General features: G+C 51.5%; 2 protein-coding genes across 6 annotated transcripts in view; one reads left to right on the top strand and one right to left on the bottom strand.

Annotated features, from left to right (window-relative positions):
* Positions 1-11,091, top strand: part of PLCL2 (phospholipase C like 2) — a 207,598-nt gene extending 196,507 nt beyond the window's left edge. The window contains exon 6 of one of the 2 annotated variants that reach the window (XM_040263492.1): positions 10,710-11,091. In XM_040263492.1, the coding sequence (XP_040119426.1) occupies positions 10,710-10,889 (180 nt within the window). In that variant the 3' untranslated portion in view covers positions 10,890-11,091. The remainder of the gene's footprint in view (positions 1-10,709) is intronic. The other variant, XM_040263483.1, reaches the window with a different exon arrangement.
* An 882-nt stretch (positions 11,092-11,973) lies between these two features.
* The window catches only part of TBC1D5 (TBC1 domain family member 5), a 585,769-nt gene continuing 576,892 nt past the window's right edge, over positions 11,974-20,850 (bottom strand). For 2 of the 4 annotated variants that reach the window (XM_040263533.1, XM_040263505.1), the window contains 3 exons: positions 15,189-15,268; positions 14,210-14,326; positions 11,974-13,353 (listed from right to left, as the gene is read on the bottom strand). In XM_040263533.1, the coding sequence (XP_040119467.1) occupies positions 13,072-13,353; positions 14,210-14,326; positions 15,189-15,268 (479 nt within the window). In that variant the 3' untranslated portion in view covers positions 11,974-13,071. The remainder of the gene's footprint in view (positions 13,354-14,209; positions 14,327-15,188; positions 15,269-20,850) is intronic. The other 2 variants (XM_040263514.1, XM_040263525.1) reach the window with 1 other exon arrangement.

The raw sequence follows: 20,850 nt of genomic DNA, 5'->3' as shown, positions 1-20,850 counted from the left end.
GAAGACCCCCTGGAGGAGGGCATGGCAGCCCACTCCAGTACTCTTGCCTGGAGAATCCCATGGACAGAGGAGCCTGGCGGGCTACAGTCATGGGGTCACAACGAGTCGGACACGCCTGAGTGGCTCACAAACGCACACCATGGCAACGAGGAACTGTCTGAGAAGTGAGTCTTAGACAACAAATGCAGGCTTCAATGAGCAGAATCAGAATCTGAAATTCATTGACACATCTCTCTAAAACTATCCCCATTGTTATCAAATACAGCCAAATTAAGATTGGTTTGTTTACAAAATGAATCTGGTTAATTCACCATGTTGGCTCCTTTAAATTGGCTGTGTTGGAATTTTCCATGAGGAGTCTCAGACTGAAATTTTAAGTCTTCTCAGGGCCAGGAAAGCCATACCAAGGGCTTGTCCTTAGATTTTTGCCTTACGGATTATAGGTGAATACCTCCCTTTTTGAGGTCCCCGAAATACCTTGAGATTTTTGCACCTGTTAGGAAGTAGTCCTTCCTAATTTACCCGATAAAGCTGCTAGGAACCTAGGAGTTTCCAGTATCTGGAGGGATCAGGTACAGAGAAAAAAATTATTTCCATTGTGCTTATAAAGGTATACTTGACCAAACTGCTGTAACTCATAATTAACTTAAGGGGAAAGGTTTCCTTAAAACCAAAAAATCACGACTGTCTTCATCAGTTTACTCAGTCCTGTATACTTTTTTTTTTTACTAACAGCTTTATGAAATCAGAGTTGTCTTTTAAAACATCTTGCCTGGTTTAGCATTATGATTTAAAAGTCATCAAAACCCTGTACTTGTCAGAAAGTCCTTTCTGTGCCCCTGCTGAGAGCCGAAGGGTTGTGCACAGCATCGCTGTAACTGTCTGTGAATGATAAAGGACTTAAGAAGGCAAGGTTGGAGATCTGATTATAATGCTTTTCGACAAAGACGCTTAACTAGGAAACGACCTACGCCGTGCTCCTCTGCGCCCTGGCTTTTAAAGGGGCTGATTCGCGGTTGTGATTCTCTCTCCTGCAGCTCCTTTGCTAGGAGGCTTTTCAGTCTCTCCTATTGGACAGGCCTAGTCAGTTTCTGCTTATGAGGAATTCTTTTTCTTCTTCTACAGGATAATCTTGCTTGTAGGTTCAAGGTGGCAGTTTTTCCTTTCCAGGATTTTGAATACACCTTGCCATTCCCCCCTGGCCTGCGGTGTTCTGTAGAGCAGTCAGCCGACAGCCCTGTGGAGCTTCCCTTGTAATCGACTCTTCGTGTCTCTCTTGCTGTCTTTGGAGTCCTTCCTTTAACCTTTGCCATTTTCACTGTAGCGCGTCTCAGGCTGGTCTGCCTGGGTTTATCTTGTTTAGGACCCTCCGTGCTTCCTGTGCCTGGATGTCTATTTCCTTCTTTAGGTTCGGGGCGTTTTCAGCCCTAATTTCTTCAGGCGCATTTTCAGCCCTTCGTCCTCTTTCTGGGACCCGACTGCGTGTAGCCTGGCGTGCTCTGTATTACCTGGATCTCTCATACCGCTTTCTTTTTCTTCTGACTTTCTGTCTGCTCTGGAGTGGGGGACTTCTGCTCTATTCCCAGGTCAGTATGCATTCTTCGGCATTATTCCTTCTGCTGCCCGTGGCCGTTAAGTCAGCTTCCGTCTCAGTGAGTGAGCCTCCTGATATTTCTTGGTTCTTCTTTTGCAGTTTCTAGCTCTGTTTACAGGAATCTGCACTTCTGTCACAAGCCCTGCGTAACGTCCTCAGTATTTTCATTATCTCCTTTCTGGACTCACCGTCTGTTAGATGGAAGAGGTTTGGTGCCTTGTTCTTTCCGGAATTCTCTTGGCCTTTCAGCTGGGTGTGGTCCCCCTTCCTCATTCCCCTCCTGTTTCTCACCCTGAGTTTGGGGGCGCGGTGGTCTGTGGTCTTGGGGGGCCGCTCTCGTTTGGCAGCATCCCTGGGCAGCCCGAGTGGGCCGACTGCGTTCAGGACGCGCGCCTGCTGCTCTTTCCTCAGTGCGGCTGGAGCCCCCTCAATGGGGGTGGGGTGCTGTGGTGCCAGAGCCGCCTGGGTGCTGAGCTGGGCCCCTCTCCCCTGCCCTGCCCGCCACCCTCCAGGGCAGGGTCTCCTCCCCAGTTGCTGAGCGGAAGCCCCCAGCGTGAGGCCGGTGGGACTGGAGCACTCCCGCCGGGAGAACCCCCGTGTTCCTTCTCCAGACCTGCCCGCCTGGGCGGGTGCCCTGTGCTCTTTGTTGCTGGGGGGGCTCACAGAGGACCTCGTGGTGGCTGGCACTGCCCTTGGCACCCCTCCACTGTGGGAGTACAGGCAGTTGACCCTGGTGTTCCTCAGGTGCTGTGTTCACAAAGTCAACAGCACAGATGCTTACACACCCATCCGCCCACGTCTGGTCCCAAGATCGCAGTGGGCCTGCAGTGGGGCCTGCGCTGGGGCTGCAGCCAGGCAGCCCGGGGCCTCTGCGCTGCTCTCTCTTTTGCCACCGACTGGCAGTGTGCCCCCCTCCGGGCCTTTCTGACGCCCACACGGGTGAGGGGGCTTCTCCGGGTGCCGGCACCTTCCCTCTTTTCCAGCCCCTTCCCAGGGACTCAGGTCCCATCCCTGTCCCTTTTTGTTTTAATTGGAGGCTAATTACTTTACAGTATTGTGGTCTTGCCATACATTCAGTGTCCCTTTAAAAAGAAAACTCTCATCCCATCCAGGTGCGTGGGGATCATTCTTGTGTCTCTGGGTGTCTCGTCTCTTTTGCCAGCACTCGGTAAGGCATGGGATTGTTCCACATGTAGACGTGCTTTTGACGTATTTGTGGGAGGAGGGGAGTTCCACGTCCTTCGATTCTGCCGTCTTGATCCCTCCCCCAGCATTTTAAGATAACAACTAAAATGATAACACTGTGCCAGGACAGGTCCAAATTTTAGGGATCCCATATAATTTCTAGAGTATCTATATTAATAGCGTTTGCCCAGACCGTGTAATCCAAGGAGGTGCCTCACTGATTTGACAGTGCTTCCCGTGTACTTGGACGTACCAAACAATCCTTATTAGTTTAATATTTTTCCCTGAGAAGCCTAAGGGGCTCTCTGAAGGATCCCAAAGTTCGCTGGAGGTAAAAAAAAACTTTAATTAAAATTTGATATTTGGGGATTTTTGTCAGAAAGTTTCAAAACAGTCAAATAAGATGGTAGGTCATTTTCACACAATCCTTATTCCTTAACCACAATAAGAGGAGCTCTCAAGAGCAGGTAAACATCACTTAAAGGCACAGAAACTCCCGGAATCCATCATCAGTGGCAGCGTTCTAGGAAAAGTCAGTCCTCTTAACAGACAACACAGAATCTAGTTTTGCACCAGCTTACTTTTACCAGTGATTCATTTACTGAATTTAATCTAAACGTAGCCAGTTCTGACCATGCAGAAGGCTCTATTCTGCAAGCCTTCCATTACTTTCTGCATCCCTATTATTTTTGCCCCTTCATTTTCTCATCTAGAAACCACCATATGAACTTCCACCACTTAATTCAGCATAACTCTAAAATTGCATGTTACCAAATACCTGGAGAGATCATTTGTATATCAAAGGCACAGGAAGAGACATGCAGATTCCTCCTCTCACTGCTTATATAGAACCCAGCCATCTTCGGGAATTTTTCCCCCAGTTCCCAAATATCCAGTTCAGTTTAAACAAACAAATGACAGTCACAGACAGTAATATGTATCATCTGCTCACATTCACAGTCACTTTCAGCAAAACGAGGAGAGAACAGGATTTGGACTCAGGTACTGAGACACTCATTCACATACATCCACACACACCCAAGATAAAATCAACTGCAAAAGTCCCACTTTTAAAAACTTACTTTTAATTGGGAAGGATAATTGCTTCACAAAATGGCATTGGTTTGCACCAAACACCAGCATGGAGCAGCCACAGGTTCGTCCCTGGGGCTTGAGCCCCCTCCCGCCTCCCGCCCCACCCCACCCCTCTAGGCTGTTTCCGAGCCCTGGTTTGAGCTGAGTCTTGCGGGAAATTCGCATTGGCTGTCTGGTTTGCACATGGTTGTGTAAGTTCCCATGTTACCCTCTCCATACATCCCACTCTCTCCTCCTTCTCCCCAAGTCCATTCTCAATATCTGGGTCTCCGTTGCTGCTCTGCAGATAGGTTCATCAGTGTTAGTATGTGATAATTGTCTTTCTCTTTCTGATGTCCTTCACCTTGTATAACAGGTACTGGGTTCATCCACCTCATTAGGACTGACTCAAATTCGTTCCTTTTCATGGCCGAGTAATATTCCATTGTGTATATATACCACAGCTGCTTTATCCATTCATCTGCCGATGGACATCTAGGTTGCTTCCATGTCCTAACGATTGTAAATAGTGCTGCAATGGACACTGGGTTACATGTGTCTTTTTCAATTTCAGTTTCCTCAGGGTATATGCCTAGTAGTTGGATTGCTGGGTCACATGGTGGTTTTATTCCTAGTTTTTTTAAGGAATCTCCACACTGTTCTCCATAGTGGCTGTATCAATTTGCATTCCCACCAACAGTGCAAGAGGGTTCCCTTTTCTCCACACCCTCTCCAGCATTTATTGTTTGTATACTTTGTGATGATGGCCATTCTGACCGGTATGAGCTGATATCTTATTGTGGTTTTGATTTGCATTTCTCTAATAATGAGTGTCATTACTTTGCCAACAAAGGTCCATCTAGTCAAGGCTATGGTTTTTCCAGTGGTCATGTATGGATGTGAGAGTTGGACTGTGAGGAAAGCTGAGCGCCAAAGAATTGATGCTTCTGAACTGTGGTGTTGGAGAAGACTCTTGAGGGTGCCTTGGACCACAAGGAGATCCAACCAGTCCATCCTAAAGGAGATTGGTCTTGGGTGTTCTTTGGAAGGAATGATGCTAAAGCTGAAACTCCAGTATTTTGGCCACCTCATGTGAAGAGTTAACTCACTGGAAAAGACTGATGCTGGGAGGGATTGGGGGCAGGAGGAGAAGGGGACGACAGAGGATGAGATGGCTGGATGGCATCACGGACTTGATGGACGTGAGTCTCAGTGAACTCTGGGAGTTGGTGATGGACAGGGAGCTCTGGCGTGCTGTGATTCATGGGGTTGCAAAGAGTCGGAGACGACTGAGCGACTGAACTGAACTGAATAATAAGTGATCCTTGAGCATCTTTTCTTGTGTCTCTTAGCCATTTGTATGTCTTCTTTGGAGAAATGTCTGTTTAGGTCTTTTGCCCATTTTTTGATTGGGTTGTTTTCCTGCTGTTGACTGTAGGAGCTGCTTGTGTATTTTTGAAATTAATCCTTTGTCCATTGTTTCACTGTCATTTTTTCCCATTCAGAGGACTGTCTTCTCACTTTGTTTACAGTGTTCTTTGCTGTGTGAAAGCTTTTAATCGGGTCCCACTTGCTTTTTTATCTCCACTATTCTGGGAGGCAGGTCATAGAGGATCGTGCTGTGATTTATGTCATAGAGTGTTCTGCCTGTTTCCTCTAGGAGTTTTAAAGTTTCCCATCTTATATTTAGGTCTTTAATCCATTTTGAGTTTACTTCTGTGTATGATGTTAGGAAGTGTTCTAATTTCTTTTACATGTAGCTGTCCAGTTTTCCCAGCACTACCCATTGCGTATTCTTGCCTCCTTTGTCAAAAATAAGGTACCCATAGGTGCGTGGGTTTATCTCTGTCTGGGCTTTCTGTTTCACTCCATTGGTCTATATTTCTGTTTCTGTGCCCGTACCATACTGTCTTGATGAGTATAGCTTTGTAGTATATAGTCTGAAGTCAGGAAGGTTGGTTCCTCCAGCTCCATTCTTTCTCAAGATAGCTTTCGCTATTTGGGGGCCTTTTGTGTTTCCATATGGATTGTGAGATGTTTTTGTGAAATGCGCCATTGGAAGTTTGACAGGGATCGCACTAATCTGTAGCTTACATTTAGTAGGACCATCATTTCCACAATATTGATTCTTCCAACCCAGGAATATGGAATCTCTCTTTTTGTTGTCTGATTTCTTTCGTCCGTGTCTCATAGTTTTCTGAATACAGCTCTTTTGTCTCCTTAGGTAGGTTTATTCCTAGAAATTTTATTCTTTCTGTTGCAATGGTGAATGGGATTGATCCCTTAATTTCTCTTTCTGATTTTTCATTGTTAGTGTACAGGATTGCAAATGATTTCTGTGTATTGATTCTGTATCCTGCCGCTTTGCCAAGCTCACTGGTTAGCTCTAGTAATTTTCTGGTAGCATCCTTAGGATTTTTATGTATACTACCATGTGGTCTGCAGTGAGAGTTTCACTTCTTTTCCAATCTGGATTCCTTTTATTTCTTTTTCTTCTCTGATTGCCGTAGCCAGCACTTCTAAAACTATGAGAAATAACAGTGGTACTGAGAGTGGGCACCTTTGTCTTGTTCCTGATCTTAGAGGAAATGCCTTCAGTTTTTCACCATTGAGAATGTTTGCTGTGGGTTTATCATATATGGCTTTTATTATGTTGCTTTTCTATGCCCATTTTTGAAGGTTTTTTTTTTAAATCATAAATGGGTGTTGAATTTTGTCAAAAGCTTTTTCTGTATCTATTGAGATTATCATATGCTTTTTATCTTTCAATTTGTTAATATGGCATATCACATTGATTGGTTTGCACATATTGAAGAACCTTTGCATCCCTGGTATAACCCTGACTTTGGCGTATCACATTGATTGACTTGTAAATACTGAAGAATCTTGCACCCCTGGGATGACCCTGACTTGACCGTGGCGTATGAGCTTTTCAATGTGCTGCTGAACTGTTGCTGGAATTTTGTTGATTCTTGCGTCTGTGTTCATCAGTGATACTGGTCTGTAATTTTCTTTTTTGTGTTGTCTTTGTCTGGTTTTTGGTATCGGGGTGATAGTGGCCTCAAAGAATGAGTTTGGAAGTATTCCTTCCTCTGCAATTTTGTGGAAGAGTTTTAGAAGGATAGGGATTAGTTGGAGGATTAATGGAGGATAGCTAAAGATTTCCCAGTTTTGCAAGAATATGCCAGCGGACTGTAGGATGGAGCAGAGCTCTGATCATCCATACCTAAGTATTCACGATTGATGCTATCAAATATCAACCAAACAGTTCAGATCAGTCGCTCAGGGTCAGTTCCCTAGTCACAAAAAGGGAGAACCCCAACCTATGTCCCATCAGAAATGAAGCAGAATGACCTTGTCCAAAGAGGAAAATTCCGACCAATGCTCTGCCACAAGCAAAACCCACACAACGGGGACACCACACACACGCCTAGCATGCACGAGCTGGAGCAACTTAGCCACCGCACGCCCCCGCCCGGCGACACCGGAGGGGGACCCCAGCGCTGCAGCTCTCAGTTCCAAGCAGCCTTGTGCCCTGCAGTGGTTCGCAGCTGTCAGGGGCACTGCCTCTGACCTCCCCAGAGTGAAATGTACCCTGGCAGCTGCTGGGACTCAGGGAGGGGGCTGCCTCTGCCTGGGGTCAACCTGTCACAGGCACAGACTCCTGGCTGGCCTATGAAGATTCCTGGCAAACGTGTCTGTGTGCCTGACTCACGCTGAAGCCAGACAATACCACATGCTGGAGTCTGGAGCAGAGGAGGGTTTACTGTAGGGTCATGCAGGAAGGGAACTGTGTCCACAAACCCCAAACTCTCCAGAGGGTTTCAGCAAAGCATTTTTATTAATATTTTTTTTAATTTAAATTTATTTAATTGGAGGCTTTACAATACTGTATTGGTTTTGCCGTACATCAACATGAATCTGCCATGGGTGTACACGGGTGCCCCATCCTGAACCCCCCTCCCAACTCCTCCCTGTACCGTCCCTCTGGATCATCCCAGTGCACCAGCCCCAAGCATCCAGTATCCTGCATCGAACCTGGACTGGCCATTTGTTTCATATATGATATTATACATGTTTCATTGCTGTTCTCCCAAATCATCCCAACTTCTCCCTCCCCTCCCCCGAGTCCAAAAGTCTGTTCTATACATCTGTGTCTCTTTTGCTGTCTTGCATACAGGGTTATCGTTACCATCTTTCTAAATTCCATATATATGTGTTAGTATACTGTATCGGTGTTTTTCTTTCTGGCTTACTTCACTCTGTATAATCGGCTCTAGTTTCATCCATCTCATCAGAACTGATTCAAATGTATTCTTTTTAATGGCTGAGTAATACTCCATTGTGTATACATACCACAGCTTTCTTATCCATTCGTCTGCTGATGGACATCTAGGTTGTTTCCATGTCCTGGCTATTATAAACAGTGCTGCGATGAACATTGGGGTACACGTGTCTCTTTCAATTCTGGTTTCCTCAGTGTGTATGCCGAGCAGTGGGATTGCTGGGTCATAAGGCAGTTCTATTTCCAGCTTTTTAAGGAATCTCCACACTGTTCTTCATAGTGGCTGTACTAGTTTGCATTCCCACCAACAGTGTAGGAGGGTTCCCTTCTCTCCACACCCTCTCCGGCATTTGTTGCTTGTAGACTTTTGGATTGCTGCCACTCTGACTGGTGTGAGATGGTAACTCACTGTGGTTTTGATTTGCATTTCTCTGATAATGAGTGATGTTGAGCATCTTTTCATGTGTTTGTTAGCCATCTGTATGTCTTTGGAGAAATGTCTAGTTCTTTGGCCCATTTTTTGATTGGGTCGTTTATTTTTCTGGAATTGAGCTGCAGGAGTTGCTTGTATATTTTTGAGATTAGTTGTTTGTCAGTTGCTCAGCAAAGCGTTTTTAAAGGCCAGGGGAGGGAAGGGGTCCCAGGGTATGTGATCGCTCGTGCACAACTCTGATTGACTGATGGTGTAAGGTAATGGGGCAGCGTCACAGGGGTTAATGTTATCAGTCCTTAGGCTCCAGGAGGCCTGGGGGCTATGTGCTCAAGGTCATCAGGTAGTTAACATCTTCCATTTGGTGGCGGGGGGGGGGGGTGGGTTCACATCTGTGAAATAATTTAGGACATGTGCATCAGATACAGTTATCTGGGTGCTTCAGAGAGGCGCTAAAGCAGCGGATGGCGGTGGGAGGGAAGTCCTGTCTGGGGAAGGCCCCACAGGATCCGGCCTGGTTACATTAGTGAAGGCTGTTCCTGGGTGGACAGGGAGCTGAGCAGGAAGGGGCAGCCTGGAACCCACCATCCGAGTGACCCTTCAGGTGGGGGCTTTGGCTCCGGAGCAGCCTCGAAGTCCTTGTGGGCCCCAGACATGCTGAGCTCCAGCCACTCATAACTGCACTCCCGTTTTCCTGAAGACAAACAGCACTTGACACCTGGCGCCTCCTTCTGAATGCCCTCTTCCTCTTCCTTCCGCTGTGTGTAACGTGAAGGAAGGTGCCAGCCGGCCCCGGGGCAGAGGTGGCCGTCTCTGCTCTCCGCCCTCAGCCACGTGATCGCCACACGTGGTGGCTGAGGGCAGGACAGCCTTTGTGGCCTCACTGGTCACGCACCTCAGAAGGGGGCCCTCCATTTTTCTGATAGTTTGACAAGAAAGCTTTGACAAACATACCTGAAATGACAGCATCCCTGATGTTTTAGCTCAGTAAGAGCAATGAATTGTGATTAAAAAACTGCACACCACCGATATGCTTTGAGAGGCTGTTATTAATAACGAGGACATCTTTTGTGGTCACACAGAGAGCTTGTTGGCGGGCCCACTGCTGCTGGGCAGCTGCTGGCTCCGGTGCTTTGCACTTGCCGAGGCCATTCCTTTCCCAGCTGCTCCAGGCTCTGCCCCAGCCCTGGGTGAGCAGTGGTCAGCAAGTACCCTTCAGCTACATCGTCTAAAGGTTATTTTCTAAATGAGAACCTTAAATATTTGACCTGTAAGGTTGTTGTAAGTCTTTCAAGGTACAAAGAAAATGGAATTAGTTATAAAACTGGAAGCAGAATGTGTGAAACCAAATAGCGTTTCAGTTTCTCAAATGAAAACACTGCCAAGCCAGTGTGGTCGGTGTGTCCAAATCCAGAGCCCCTGGGTCGTGGGTGGGCGACGGCATTTTCAGTGGCCTTTGTTTTTCCGATGGGCTCTGAAGCGACAGGAGTGAACGCCGCCGCAGCGAGCGCCCTCCCAGCCTCAGCCCCTTCTCTGCTCGGCCTCGTCCCGTCCCAGCGCCAGGTCCGGGGGCCTGGAGCTGCAGGCGCGCAGGACAGCGTAGGCGTGAGGGGGCTCCCAGGCCTGGGCTTGTCACATGTAAGGGTCCTTGGTGTCGCCGCTGGACAACGGTCTGGGCTGTTGACAGTGTTGTGATGACTTGTCTGAATATGAGAAATGTAAGACTCAAGCAGATAGAGAACTCTTGTTATTACCACCTTAATTACCCTAGGCCAACTGGAGAATTTTGTTTTTAAAAATTGTCATCCTATTGTAGATCTACACATACTGACATAGAAAGATTGCCAAGGCGTGACTTTTGGTGGAAAAAAATAAAGGAAGCTGAAGAAAAATATAACTGCTTGATTCCATGTCTGTAAAACTAAAATACCCCAGAAAATGGAAAGGGCTGGACAGGCAGCACGCTGGGAGCCTGCTGTCGAGAACTGGGAGAGCTGACTGTTGTTGTCCTTGTTAAACTGACCTAGTTGGAGTCAGTGCTGGCAGAAATGAATGCACCCGCCCCAGGGGACGCCCCCCGCTGCCAGACTGACGGTGCGCCGCGACTCCGCTCACTCTGTCTCATTCGTCTCTCACCGCAGGGACAAGCCGACCTCTTGAAGTACGCCAAGAACGAGACGGTGGAGAACCTGAAGCAGCTCCACTATGCGGCCGTCTCCTGTGGGCTCAACAAACCCGGTACGGAAAACGCCGACGCCCCGAGGCCGCGGCGGAGCCTCGAGGTCATACCCGAGAAGGCACACGATGAGGCTGGAGCGTGAGGGGACTGTCCAGAGATGGTCAGAGTCTGTACTCTAGGACCAACTGTCCGCCGGATGGGACATTTGCTTTGCACTCACTAATGGAAATAATATTGGGGATTTTAAAGCACAACTGGAATAGCTGATTGCAGTCTATTAAAACTGTGAATGTATGTAGCAACCCTGCTTATGGAGGCAAATAAACTCTTTAACAAGAAATTCTCTTCCTAGCCCAAATACGCTGTTTGTACACAAAGACGTCATAATTCAGTTCCGTTGTGAACAACAGCCTAGCCACTCTAGTTCCTCTGAAGACATTCTCCTAAAAGAAAACAATGTCTTAGGATGCAGATGGACTGTGTGGTCTAATCAGTATTTACTGGGGGCAACGGGGAGGAACCAAATCCTAAAACAAGTGTTACTTATGCATGATTGCTGGGGCCTCTGGGTTCTGGATGATTCTGGCAGCATGCCTGCTGAGAGCCAGAAGGTGCAGAACCACGGGCTCCAAGGGCACTTCGGGGGGACCCCCGCTGGGTGCACAGGCCGTGTAAAGGCCACCGGCCTGGCAGCAACATGCTGTACATAGCTTTTCACTGTACGAAGCAGTGGCCACATTAAAAAGGTGTTTGATGATATTTCTCCAACAGCAGTATGTGCATTTAATGAAAGTTTAACTTTAAAAATTTCCAGTTCAAGGTAATTCTACAGAGTGGACAGCGACTTGGTGAACAGCTTTGTCAGAAGCGTGTCTGGTTTGGCATTTTGCTTTCGGTACATCCAGTGGCCCCGACTTTACACAGCGGCCACTGTCTGTGAGGCTACCAACCCCTCGCCCCCGTCTCAGCCTCTCAGGTCCTGTGGGGCGAGCCTGGACCCCGTGCAGACTGTGAGCCAGCGGCACGTGGAGCGGCTGCAGCAGCTGCCGTGTTCCTCCGGCCAGCTGAGTCGTTAACACCAGACTTTATTTTCCAAATCAGTGAAACGCCATACTATTTTGGAAAAGCTACTGGACACTGCAGCCTAATGACTGCTTCTCCCAAACCACACTGCTCGAAAATTTTGGAAGGGTAAAAGGTTTCTAAATCCTCAATAACTGCTTTTCGATTTGTCCATTTTCTTTTCAGCCACTTGTAAACTATGTGGGATCTGCACTGTGGCGCCTCACTGTTTGCTCACGGCATCTGCTCAGGCTGATACATGGAATTTATTTCTGCCCAGACCCTGAAATATCCTTTTACAGAATAAGTCCTCGGCCTGGCTCTTATCATTTGCCTGTTGATAGTGTGCTCAAATTAAGGTGTGCGTCTCCACTGGTCTTCACTCAGTATCACTCCAGTTAGAAAATTAAACCTGTTACTTGAATAATAATAGTGCAGTTTCCTGCTCACACAAGTGAGCAGCCAGCCAGTAACCGAGGCTCTTATTCTGAAATGAACTCTACATGGAAAAACAAAACGAGTGGAAAACAGTAAAAAATTAAAAGTAATTTGTAGACTGAGAAATAAAATAATGTGTGATTTAGATTACTGTTAGCAATCCCTGAACTTATCTGGCTGGTAAATAGCAATATTCACTGAAAACCCAGAAATCATAAAAAAAAAAGACAAAATATTAAGCAATTGCTACATTTAGAGTAACAGAAGGTATTAGCTAGTATGTGACTTAAATGACAGAGCAAGGCTCATGTCACTTTTGCTGTTCACACAGGCTTTTAGCATCAGCAAAATTGAGAACCCGAGATCATTCCATCTGACCTTCCTTTCCCAGATGCAGAGGCTGCAGACAAAAGCGGTGAAGCGTGCTGCCTGCGCTCACAGAGTCTGGCGGGGGAGTGACCCAGCTGAGGGGTCAGTCCGGACTTCCACACTGCAAAGGTCAACCCTCTTTTGACCTTCTCTTCAAAGGGATGAGCCAAGCAACAGGGGAAAGCGGGGCCTCCCGGGAGCTGCCCTGCTCCTGGAGGCCCTGCTGCAAGGGGCGCCAGCGGGGCGCGCCGCGAGGCCGGCGCGGCGCTCGCGGCCTTCGTTTCCGATGGCTGTCTGGGCTGTCCGAGGAGGGGCGCTGACAGCCGGTCCGTGGGGTCTGAGGCTGGAGACCGCTGGAGCCCCGGGAGTGCGGAGGAGAGGTGGGCGCTGCCCGGAGGGCGGCAGCCGGCACGCGCGCAGGAGCGTCTCCGCGGCAGCGGGGTGGCCGGCGGCCGTCAGAGGTCCAGGGGGCTCACGATGGTGAAGCCCGAGTCTTTGCTGTGGCCGCTGCTGTCGTCGTCGGGGCTGGAGCTGGGGTTGCTGGACGAGGCGGAGGCCGGGCCGGTCAGCGGGTCGGAGAACACGAGCAGTGGCCGGGCGGCGCCCCGGAGCGGCCGCAGCGGCTGGGCCTGGCCCGCAGGGCTCGGCCCGGCGCCGCGCTCCTCGCCGTCCTTGGAGACCAGGACGAAGTCGTCTGCGCCCGGCCGCTCCGGGCGACCCGGGGCTGCTGGCGGGGCCTGCAAAGGGGTCAGGGCCGGAGGGGGCGCGGTGAGGGGGCGCTGGGCGGGCCCTGGGTCCTCCCGCGGGCACGGGGCTCCTGCGAGGGGTCTGGGTCTAACCCCTTCCCCCGCCCCCGGGGCCCGGCCTGGGCCTCGCCCGATCCTGGGCGCCGGGCAGACGTCTGGGCACAGGCTGACCCGCCTGCAGTCCCGTCACTGGCGGCCGCTCATCCCGCGAGCCCCCCGACAAACACATGGACCGGGAGGGCCTCTGCCAAAGAGCACGGAGCTGCGAGAAGGGCCTCAGAGGGCGCTCTGCTGGAAGAGCGCTCAAAGCTGAAGGAGCCCCGCTTGAAAATGCCTTTCTGCTTCTTTAAAATCACACAAAAAAATACAGCTTGTAAGCATCCGGATGCTACTTTTTGAGAAGGTAACTTGGATGAGATTTTGCTAAAATATTCACTCCCTGGGCCTTCACAGAAAACGTTCCCTGACCCACGTGGCTTACAGGGTGATGGACTCTGAGAAGTCCCTCCCCTTGAAGGCCAAAAACCTTCCGGCCAAGTTAAGTACACTCGAGATGGGGAAGAAGGGTCGGCACTCCCCCTGCTGAAGGGGAAGGGAGGCCAGGGCTGCAGCCAAGCCGGAAACAGGCAGAGAGCCAGCTTTCCGGGCTTCCTAATGGGCGGCAGAAGCCCAGGCTGAAGCTGCTGCCCAAGGGTGGGAGCCGCCAGTCCACAGCGGATGGCACTGCCCCGAGTCCACACCCCGCACAGCTGTGTGCGGTACCCCCCATGTGCGGTTCCGGGGCTCTCGCCCCTCCCGCGGTGAGCGCCCCCAGGGCGGCCTGCCCCGCCCTGGGAGCCCGTGGTACCTGCTGGGCAGCGCCGCCGGAGCAGTAGTGGTCGTCTGCGATGCTGATCTGCTCGTTGTCCTCGGCCTCCAGCTGGCTCTGGTTGAAACGCAGGGAACCCTTCAGGATGTCTTTGATCTGATTTCAAAGAAGACGATCCATGAGAAAGACCAAAGGGTCTGCCTCCAAGCGTCACCTAAACCTTGGGCACATCTGACCCTGACTCCACTGACCAGTCTTGTTTTTCTTTGCTGTGCCTTGAGGCTTGTGGGGTCTCAGTTCCCTGACCAGGGACTGAACCTGTGGCCCCTGCAGTGGAGGCACAGAGTCCTAACTGCTGGGCGACCAGGGAGGTCCCCTGAGCGGTCTTCTCTGATGTGCATATGAATATACAACCGGAAGAAAGAAAGAACAAAGAAACACTGAACTCTGCCTTATGGATGACACTGAGCCATCCCAGCCTGCACGGCCAGGCCCGCACGGGGACAGGCGTGGGGCAATCTCCGGGGTCCTCCTGGAGCGGGAGACACCCCGCATCCACCTCGGCCCAGGGAGCGCCCTCGGCTCCAGGGGGGCCCACCTGGCTGAGGGCCAGTCAGGTGGGCTGACGGTGAGAGCCTGCACCCCTTCACGGACATTGCTGCTCCATCTGTCCGCCAAGTACGACCCTCAAGGGGCCCAGGCTGCTTAGAGGAGGAGATTCTTTGGGCCTTGTGCTCCCAGGACATCCACGCGTCTACAGGGGCATGACTGGACTTGAGCGGAACACACCCTCCGCAGCAGCGTCGGAGAGGAAGGGGTGAGAGGTTGGGGGCAAGGGGACTGAGGACCAGCCTGGCTGCGGGCTGCTCAGATGTGACTGCTGAGAGGAGCCGGGCCACGCAGGAGGGGTCCGTGTGGAAGGCAATACGGGCAGGGTGTCCGGGCCCGGGGTGCCCTCCCCCCATGACAGGCACGAAAGGCTGGCCTGGATGACACCAGGTCAGGTGAACGGACATACCTGCTTTAGTCCAGCCAGGGAAACCAGAATCTGATCCTCCTTTTCCAAATTTTCCTGTAATATCACATCTTGAATATTTACTGAAAAATAAAAGAATGACATTTTATAACTAATGCCCTGAGTGTAATTTATCTGCTGCCGCACCATCACTTTAGACCAGTCAGGGAATTCCTCTGCCACACTGCACAGCAACTCTTTCTAGCAAGGATGCTCTGCCCAACCAGACACGGGGCAGGGGCCGGGTACAGGAGAGGGGGCACAGAGCCTGGGACACAGAGCCTCCCACCAATGTCCCATGAACGTGTTCTCACAGTGACAGGAGTATCTTCCGCTGAGAGCCCGGAGCTGCCCTTGCTGACCTGAGACAGGGTGGACAGCACAGAGCATTCACCCGACGTCTCCGCAAGGCTCCCTACACTTACCAGGGTTCAGTGCTGTTAATTCACCCCTCTGGCTAAAGACCAGGTCCTCCTGGTGACAGAAGTTAAAGAAACTATCTAAAACAGTGGAAACAGTGGCAGATTTTATTTTCTGGGCTCCAAAATCACTGCAGACACTGACTGCAGCCATGCAATTAAAAGACACTTTTGCCCCTTGGAAGAAAAGTTATGATAAACTTAGTGTATTATAAAGCAGAGACATCACTTTGCTGACCAAGGGTCCATATATGGTTCTTCCAGTAGTATGGATGTGACAGTTGGGCCATAAAGAAGGCTGAATGCGGAAGAATTGATGCTTTTGAACTGTGGTGTTGAAGACTCTTGAGAGCCCCTGGGAATGCAAGGAGATCCAACCAGTCCATCCTAAAGGAAATTAAGCCTGAACATTCATTGGAAGGAATGATGCTGAAGCTGAAGCTCCAATACTTTGGCCCCCTGATGAGAAGAGCCAACTCACTGGAGAAGACTCTGACGCTGGGAAAGACTGAAGGCAGGGGGAGAAGGGGACGGCAGAGGATGAGATGGCTGGATGGCATCACCGACGTGATGGGCATGGGTTTGAGTAAACTCTGGGAGTTGGTGATGGACAGGGAGGCCTGGCGTGTTGCAGTCCATGGGGCCACAAAGAGCTGGACACGACTGAGCAACTGAACAACAACAACCTTTAAAAAATATAAATGTGAAGTACGTTGTCAGTTTGACATAGTGGTGAAAAGAAAAGGGCAAACCCACGGCACTGTGGTTGTTGCCAGATAGCGATGCCTGTGGAGTCAGCAAGACTTAACCCCTCACCGGAGCTGTCTCTCTGTGTCTGTGTGAGGCCTGGCCTTCATGCAGACTTGACCTGAAGACCCACTGAGCCAGCTCTGAGCACTGGTGTCACGCTGAGCTGCTCACCAAGAGCTTCAGCGAGCAAAGGTCGTGGCCTTCCACACGGCGTGCCTGAGCCCCCGGCGCTGCTGGGCCTGTGCTTCTGGGGAGGGGGTTCTTAAAGAGGGGGTGCACGAGTGAAAGTGCCCCGCACCCCGCAGGGCTCCTCTGGAGACTCTTGGTTGGGCTGTTGCTGCTAATTCGCTTCAGGCGTGTCTGACTCTGTGCGACCCCACTGACGGCAGCCCACCAGGCTCCCCCGTCCCTGGGATTCTCTAGGCAAGAACATTGGAGTGAGTTGCCATGTCCTTCTCCATCTTGGTTGGGGGCAGCAATTAAAACACGTTTTTACAATGACACCGTCCGAGCACCAAGCCGAGAACCCGTGCAGGAAGAGGCTCACCCTCCACTAAAGCTGCTCCTTCCCTTCCTGGGGCCGTACCAGGAGCCCAGTGACTTGGCCTGTGAGCCTAGCTCTCGGCCCTGCACTCGGTCACGCTGTCCGAGGCTCGGCTCCGGGCCTGGCCCCTCAGCCTCTGGTGCCCAGGAGAGCAGGGGCAGCCCTCAGCCTGCCTGGGCCTGGGGGCTCCATCCTCAGCTCTCCTGCATCCTCCTGGGAGCGGCCTTCTGCTCACCCAGACTGTGTGCCCAGGCCACCCTCGGGGCCCCTGGCGTCAGCTCCTCTATGGCGCTGATGAAAGCGCTGTCACACCAGACGCTGGCTTATCGGTCGGCTGTCACCCCTGGCGGGGTCAGGCTCAGGGGTACACCCAGCCCTCAGCAGGATAGCTGGCAAACTTCAGGGGCACAGTGAGTAGTGACTGATTCAACAAACATGGAAAAACACCCTCGGAACCTGCATTTTGAAATACTGCAGTCCTTGTTGCTGCTGTGCAGTTGCTCAGGCGTGTCCGACGCTGTGCGACCCCACGGACTGCAGCACGGCAGGCTTCCCTGTCCATCACCAACTCCCGGAGATACTCAGACTCATGTCCATTGAGTGGGTGATGCCATCCAACCATCTCATCATCTGTCGTCCCCTTCTCCTCCTGCCCTCAATCTTCCCAAGCATCAGGGTCTTTTCCAATGAGTCAGCTCTTCACATCAGGTGGCCAAAGTACTAGAGTTTCAGCTTCAGCATCAGTCCTTCCAATGAACACTCAGGACTGATCTTTGGGATGGACTGGTTGGATTTCCTTGCAGTTCAAGGGACTCTCAAGAGTCTTCTCCAACTCCACAGTTCAAAAGCATCAATTCTTCAGCTCTCAGCTTTCTTTATGGTCCAACTCTCACATCCATACATGACTACTTGAAAAGCCACAGCTTTGACTAGATGGACCGTTGCTGACCTAGTAATGTCTCTACTTTTTAATATGTGATCTAGGTTTTTCATAGTTTTTCTTCCAAAAAGTATTTCCAGCAAGGAGTGAGATGAAGACTAAGTCCCATCAACATAAGTCCAGCCTGACAGTTTATTAGAATCTTCACCAAGAAAATCTATAGACCATGCTGACAAGTCCTCTTACAGACAACAGCAGAAAAACAGCAGCCTGAATTTATTCAGAAGGTGACTGCAGTTTCTGGCTATTAGGCCCACTTCAAAACAAGAAAGCAAGATGAATGGAAATGGGATAATAGATATAATTAGAGACTGAATGTTTTTGGTCTCCTTAAAAGCCTGTAACAATTTGTTCTCTCTCAATAAACACACACACACAACACACAAAATCCACTCAACAAGACATTAACCACAACCAAATGCAGACATTGCCGAGGCAGTTCTGTAGGTCTCGGGGAGGACTGAAAAGGCTGCCTTTGTGTTGATGACTCTGCCTGGGCTTTTAGGGCTGAGGTGGGAGGTGGAGGGCTGCCTGGGAGCTTTGGAAAGGCAGAGGTTTGGCCTGCTGAGCCGCGAGGGCGCAGGGCTCTGCTCCCAGGGGCGGTAGGAAGCCCGGCCGGTAGGTGTGGGGGCTCCAGGGCCTCGGCAGGAAGCCCAGGGGTCTCGTGCCTGAGGATCTAGCAGAGGGAGGCCAGTGGAGCCCACGTGTAGCTCCGGGGGCCAGGAAGAGAGGTGACTGTGGACAGCAAGCGCCCTGTGCATCCTGCTTGCCCCGTGACCTCCTGCTACCTCCTGCTGCCTCCTGGACGGTCTGCTGGGAGCACCGCCTGAAGCCAAAGGCTCGGCCACAGCGCCTGTTCCTGCCTTCAACGTGCTGGGATCCATGGCTGAAACACTAAGGACCGAAGGCCTTCAGGGCCGAGGCTCCAAGCCGACAGGACAGAGGCTCTGGCGGGGACAGAGCCGTCCGCAGAGGCCAGCAGGGACCGGAGGGCACTCAGAGGCCCTTCCTCCAACAACAGAGACAAGGGAGACCCCGGAGTCCTAAGCCACCCGGGCGAGGCGAGGAGACAGGGCGGAGAAACTAGCTGTGGGCCTCGGTCCAGACGAGACGGGCGACCAGTGAAGAAGCAAGTCTGCCTTTAACCGGCAGAGTTAGGCCTCGGGCTGCCACTGCTGGGAATGGAACTTCAGAGCAAGAGTTTCGCACATCTGAGTGAGTGTGTAGACTGACTCTCTCACTCAGAGCTGAGGTCTCACCACCTCCTGCTGGCCACGCGGGACCAAGACTCCATAGACAAGGAGCCCCGCCCCGCCCCGGGACGCCCCGCCCCGCCCCGCCCCAGGGACGCCCCGCCCCGCCCCCGGGACGCCCCGCCCCGCCCCCGGGACGCCCCGCCTTGCTGGCAGCGCTGGCGGGAAAGCAGAGGCCGGGGGCTGGGCAGCGGTGGGTAAGGAGCCAGAGCAGCCCAAGCCTCTGGTCCATCGGCCTCCGTGGGAAGCCCCCCTGCTCCTCAGGGCCTCCCCTTCCCGTGTTCTCCGCCGCCGACCTCACGGCCGCTGTCTCTGGAGTCTCAGGCCGGCGCGCGCTGGTGGGCACCCCCCAGCCCCTCGCAGACGCCTCCATGCCCCCGGCCCCGGGTGGTCCTGACAGCCGTGGCCGCGCCGTGAGGGAAGCCCCAGGAGGCTCTGGAAGGCGCTCCAGGGGCTGACTCTGTGCCTTTGGGGCCTCCCCTGCCTGCGTGCCCCTGGAAGGCAGCAGGAGCCCCGAGGGTCCCCTCACGAGCCCAAGGACGACGGCCCGGGGCCGCGGCCACAGCACCTGTTTGCACTGCCTGCCTCTGGGCTGCTCTGCTTTAAGAAGAATTCATAAATAGCTTCCCGGTGTGTCTGTTGTCTTGGGGGTTAATGGACCAGAAGCTAACGGACAAGCGTTGTGGCTGAAAACGAGGGGAACGCGCACTCGCGGCGGAGGGCCGCGTCAGAGCCGCGGTGCGGGCGCGCTGCCCTCGGGTCCCTGGAGGTGCTCCCTCCTGCCGTCCTCCCACCGTGAGGACGTCTGTCCAGACCCCACTTCCACAGAAGGTCACCGGCACGGACGCGGGTGGATGAGAACTGGGTGGAACGCCCTCGGCCTCGTACAGCAGCCACACCGCCCGGCCCCGGGCAGATCGCCCAGGCCCTCTCTCGGAAGGGGCCGCGGGCAGGGCGCACCCCGAGGAGAGGAGCCCGAGCGCGGTGTCCTCAGCAGGGCCTCCCGCCCGGCTTCCTGGATTCAGTCAGCGTTCACCTTTTAGAAGCTGACGGAAACGAAGATCTTCTCCCCGAAAGCCGACACAGACATAAAACGTGCATTTCATTTTCAGGCTGCGTGCTCAGTAGCTCAGTCACGTCCAACTCTTTGCCGCCCCAAGGACTGTAGCCCGCCAGGCTCCTCTGTCCAAGGGACGATCTCAGCAAGGCTACTGGAGCAGGTTGCTATTGCCTTCTCCATCAACTTAAGGCTAAACCTCAGCTCTAATAAACTGAGCTGACTAGCTGCACATAAGCAATTCAGGTTTTAGAAATCCAAGTCCAAACAGATTACCTTCAGAGGCTGCTAAATGCCCTGAATGCAAACATTTTTATTTAACTCACAAACTACTGACCACTTAAAGCCTTTGCCTAGCCAGTTCCACCACACAGTGATTCAAGGCAGTGTTCACAACTGTTTCATTAATATACAACTTCTTAGTCACTAATGCACGACTTTAAGTCAAATCTGTGTGTAAAAAAGGAAAAACATAGTATCTTTCCATACCGCATAATATTAAAGGCAGAAATATGAAATGTTTAAAATTTTCAAAGTAATGCACGTTTTTCCTTCTAGTAAGAGGCAGAATAAATGATGATATAAAGGCTCTTTCCTTTTGTTTCTGTGAAGAAGTAAGATTATGTTCTTTATAATCTCCTTATATTTAAGCATTACCCATTACAGATGTTGGGACACTGAAATAAAAGGGGGAAAAAAATT

The sequence above is a fragment of the Oryx dammah genome, unplaced genomic scaffold (genome assembly GCF_014754425.2).
Source record: "Oryx dammah isolate SB20612 unplaced genomic scaffold, SCBI_Odam_1.1 HiC_scaffold_2, whole genome shotgun sequence".
In the NCBI taxonomy this organism is placed as follows: domain Eukaryota; kingdom Metazoa; phylum Chordata; class Mammalia; order Artiodactyla; family Bovidae; genus Oryx; species Oryx dammah.
This window is presented reverse-complemented; position numbering and strand designations above follow the sequence as displayed.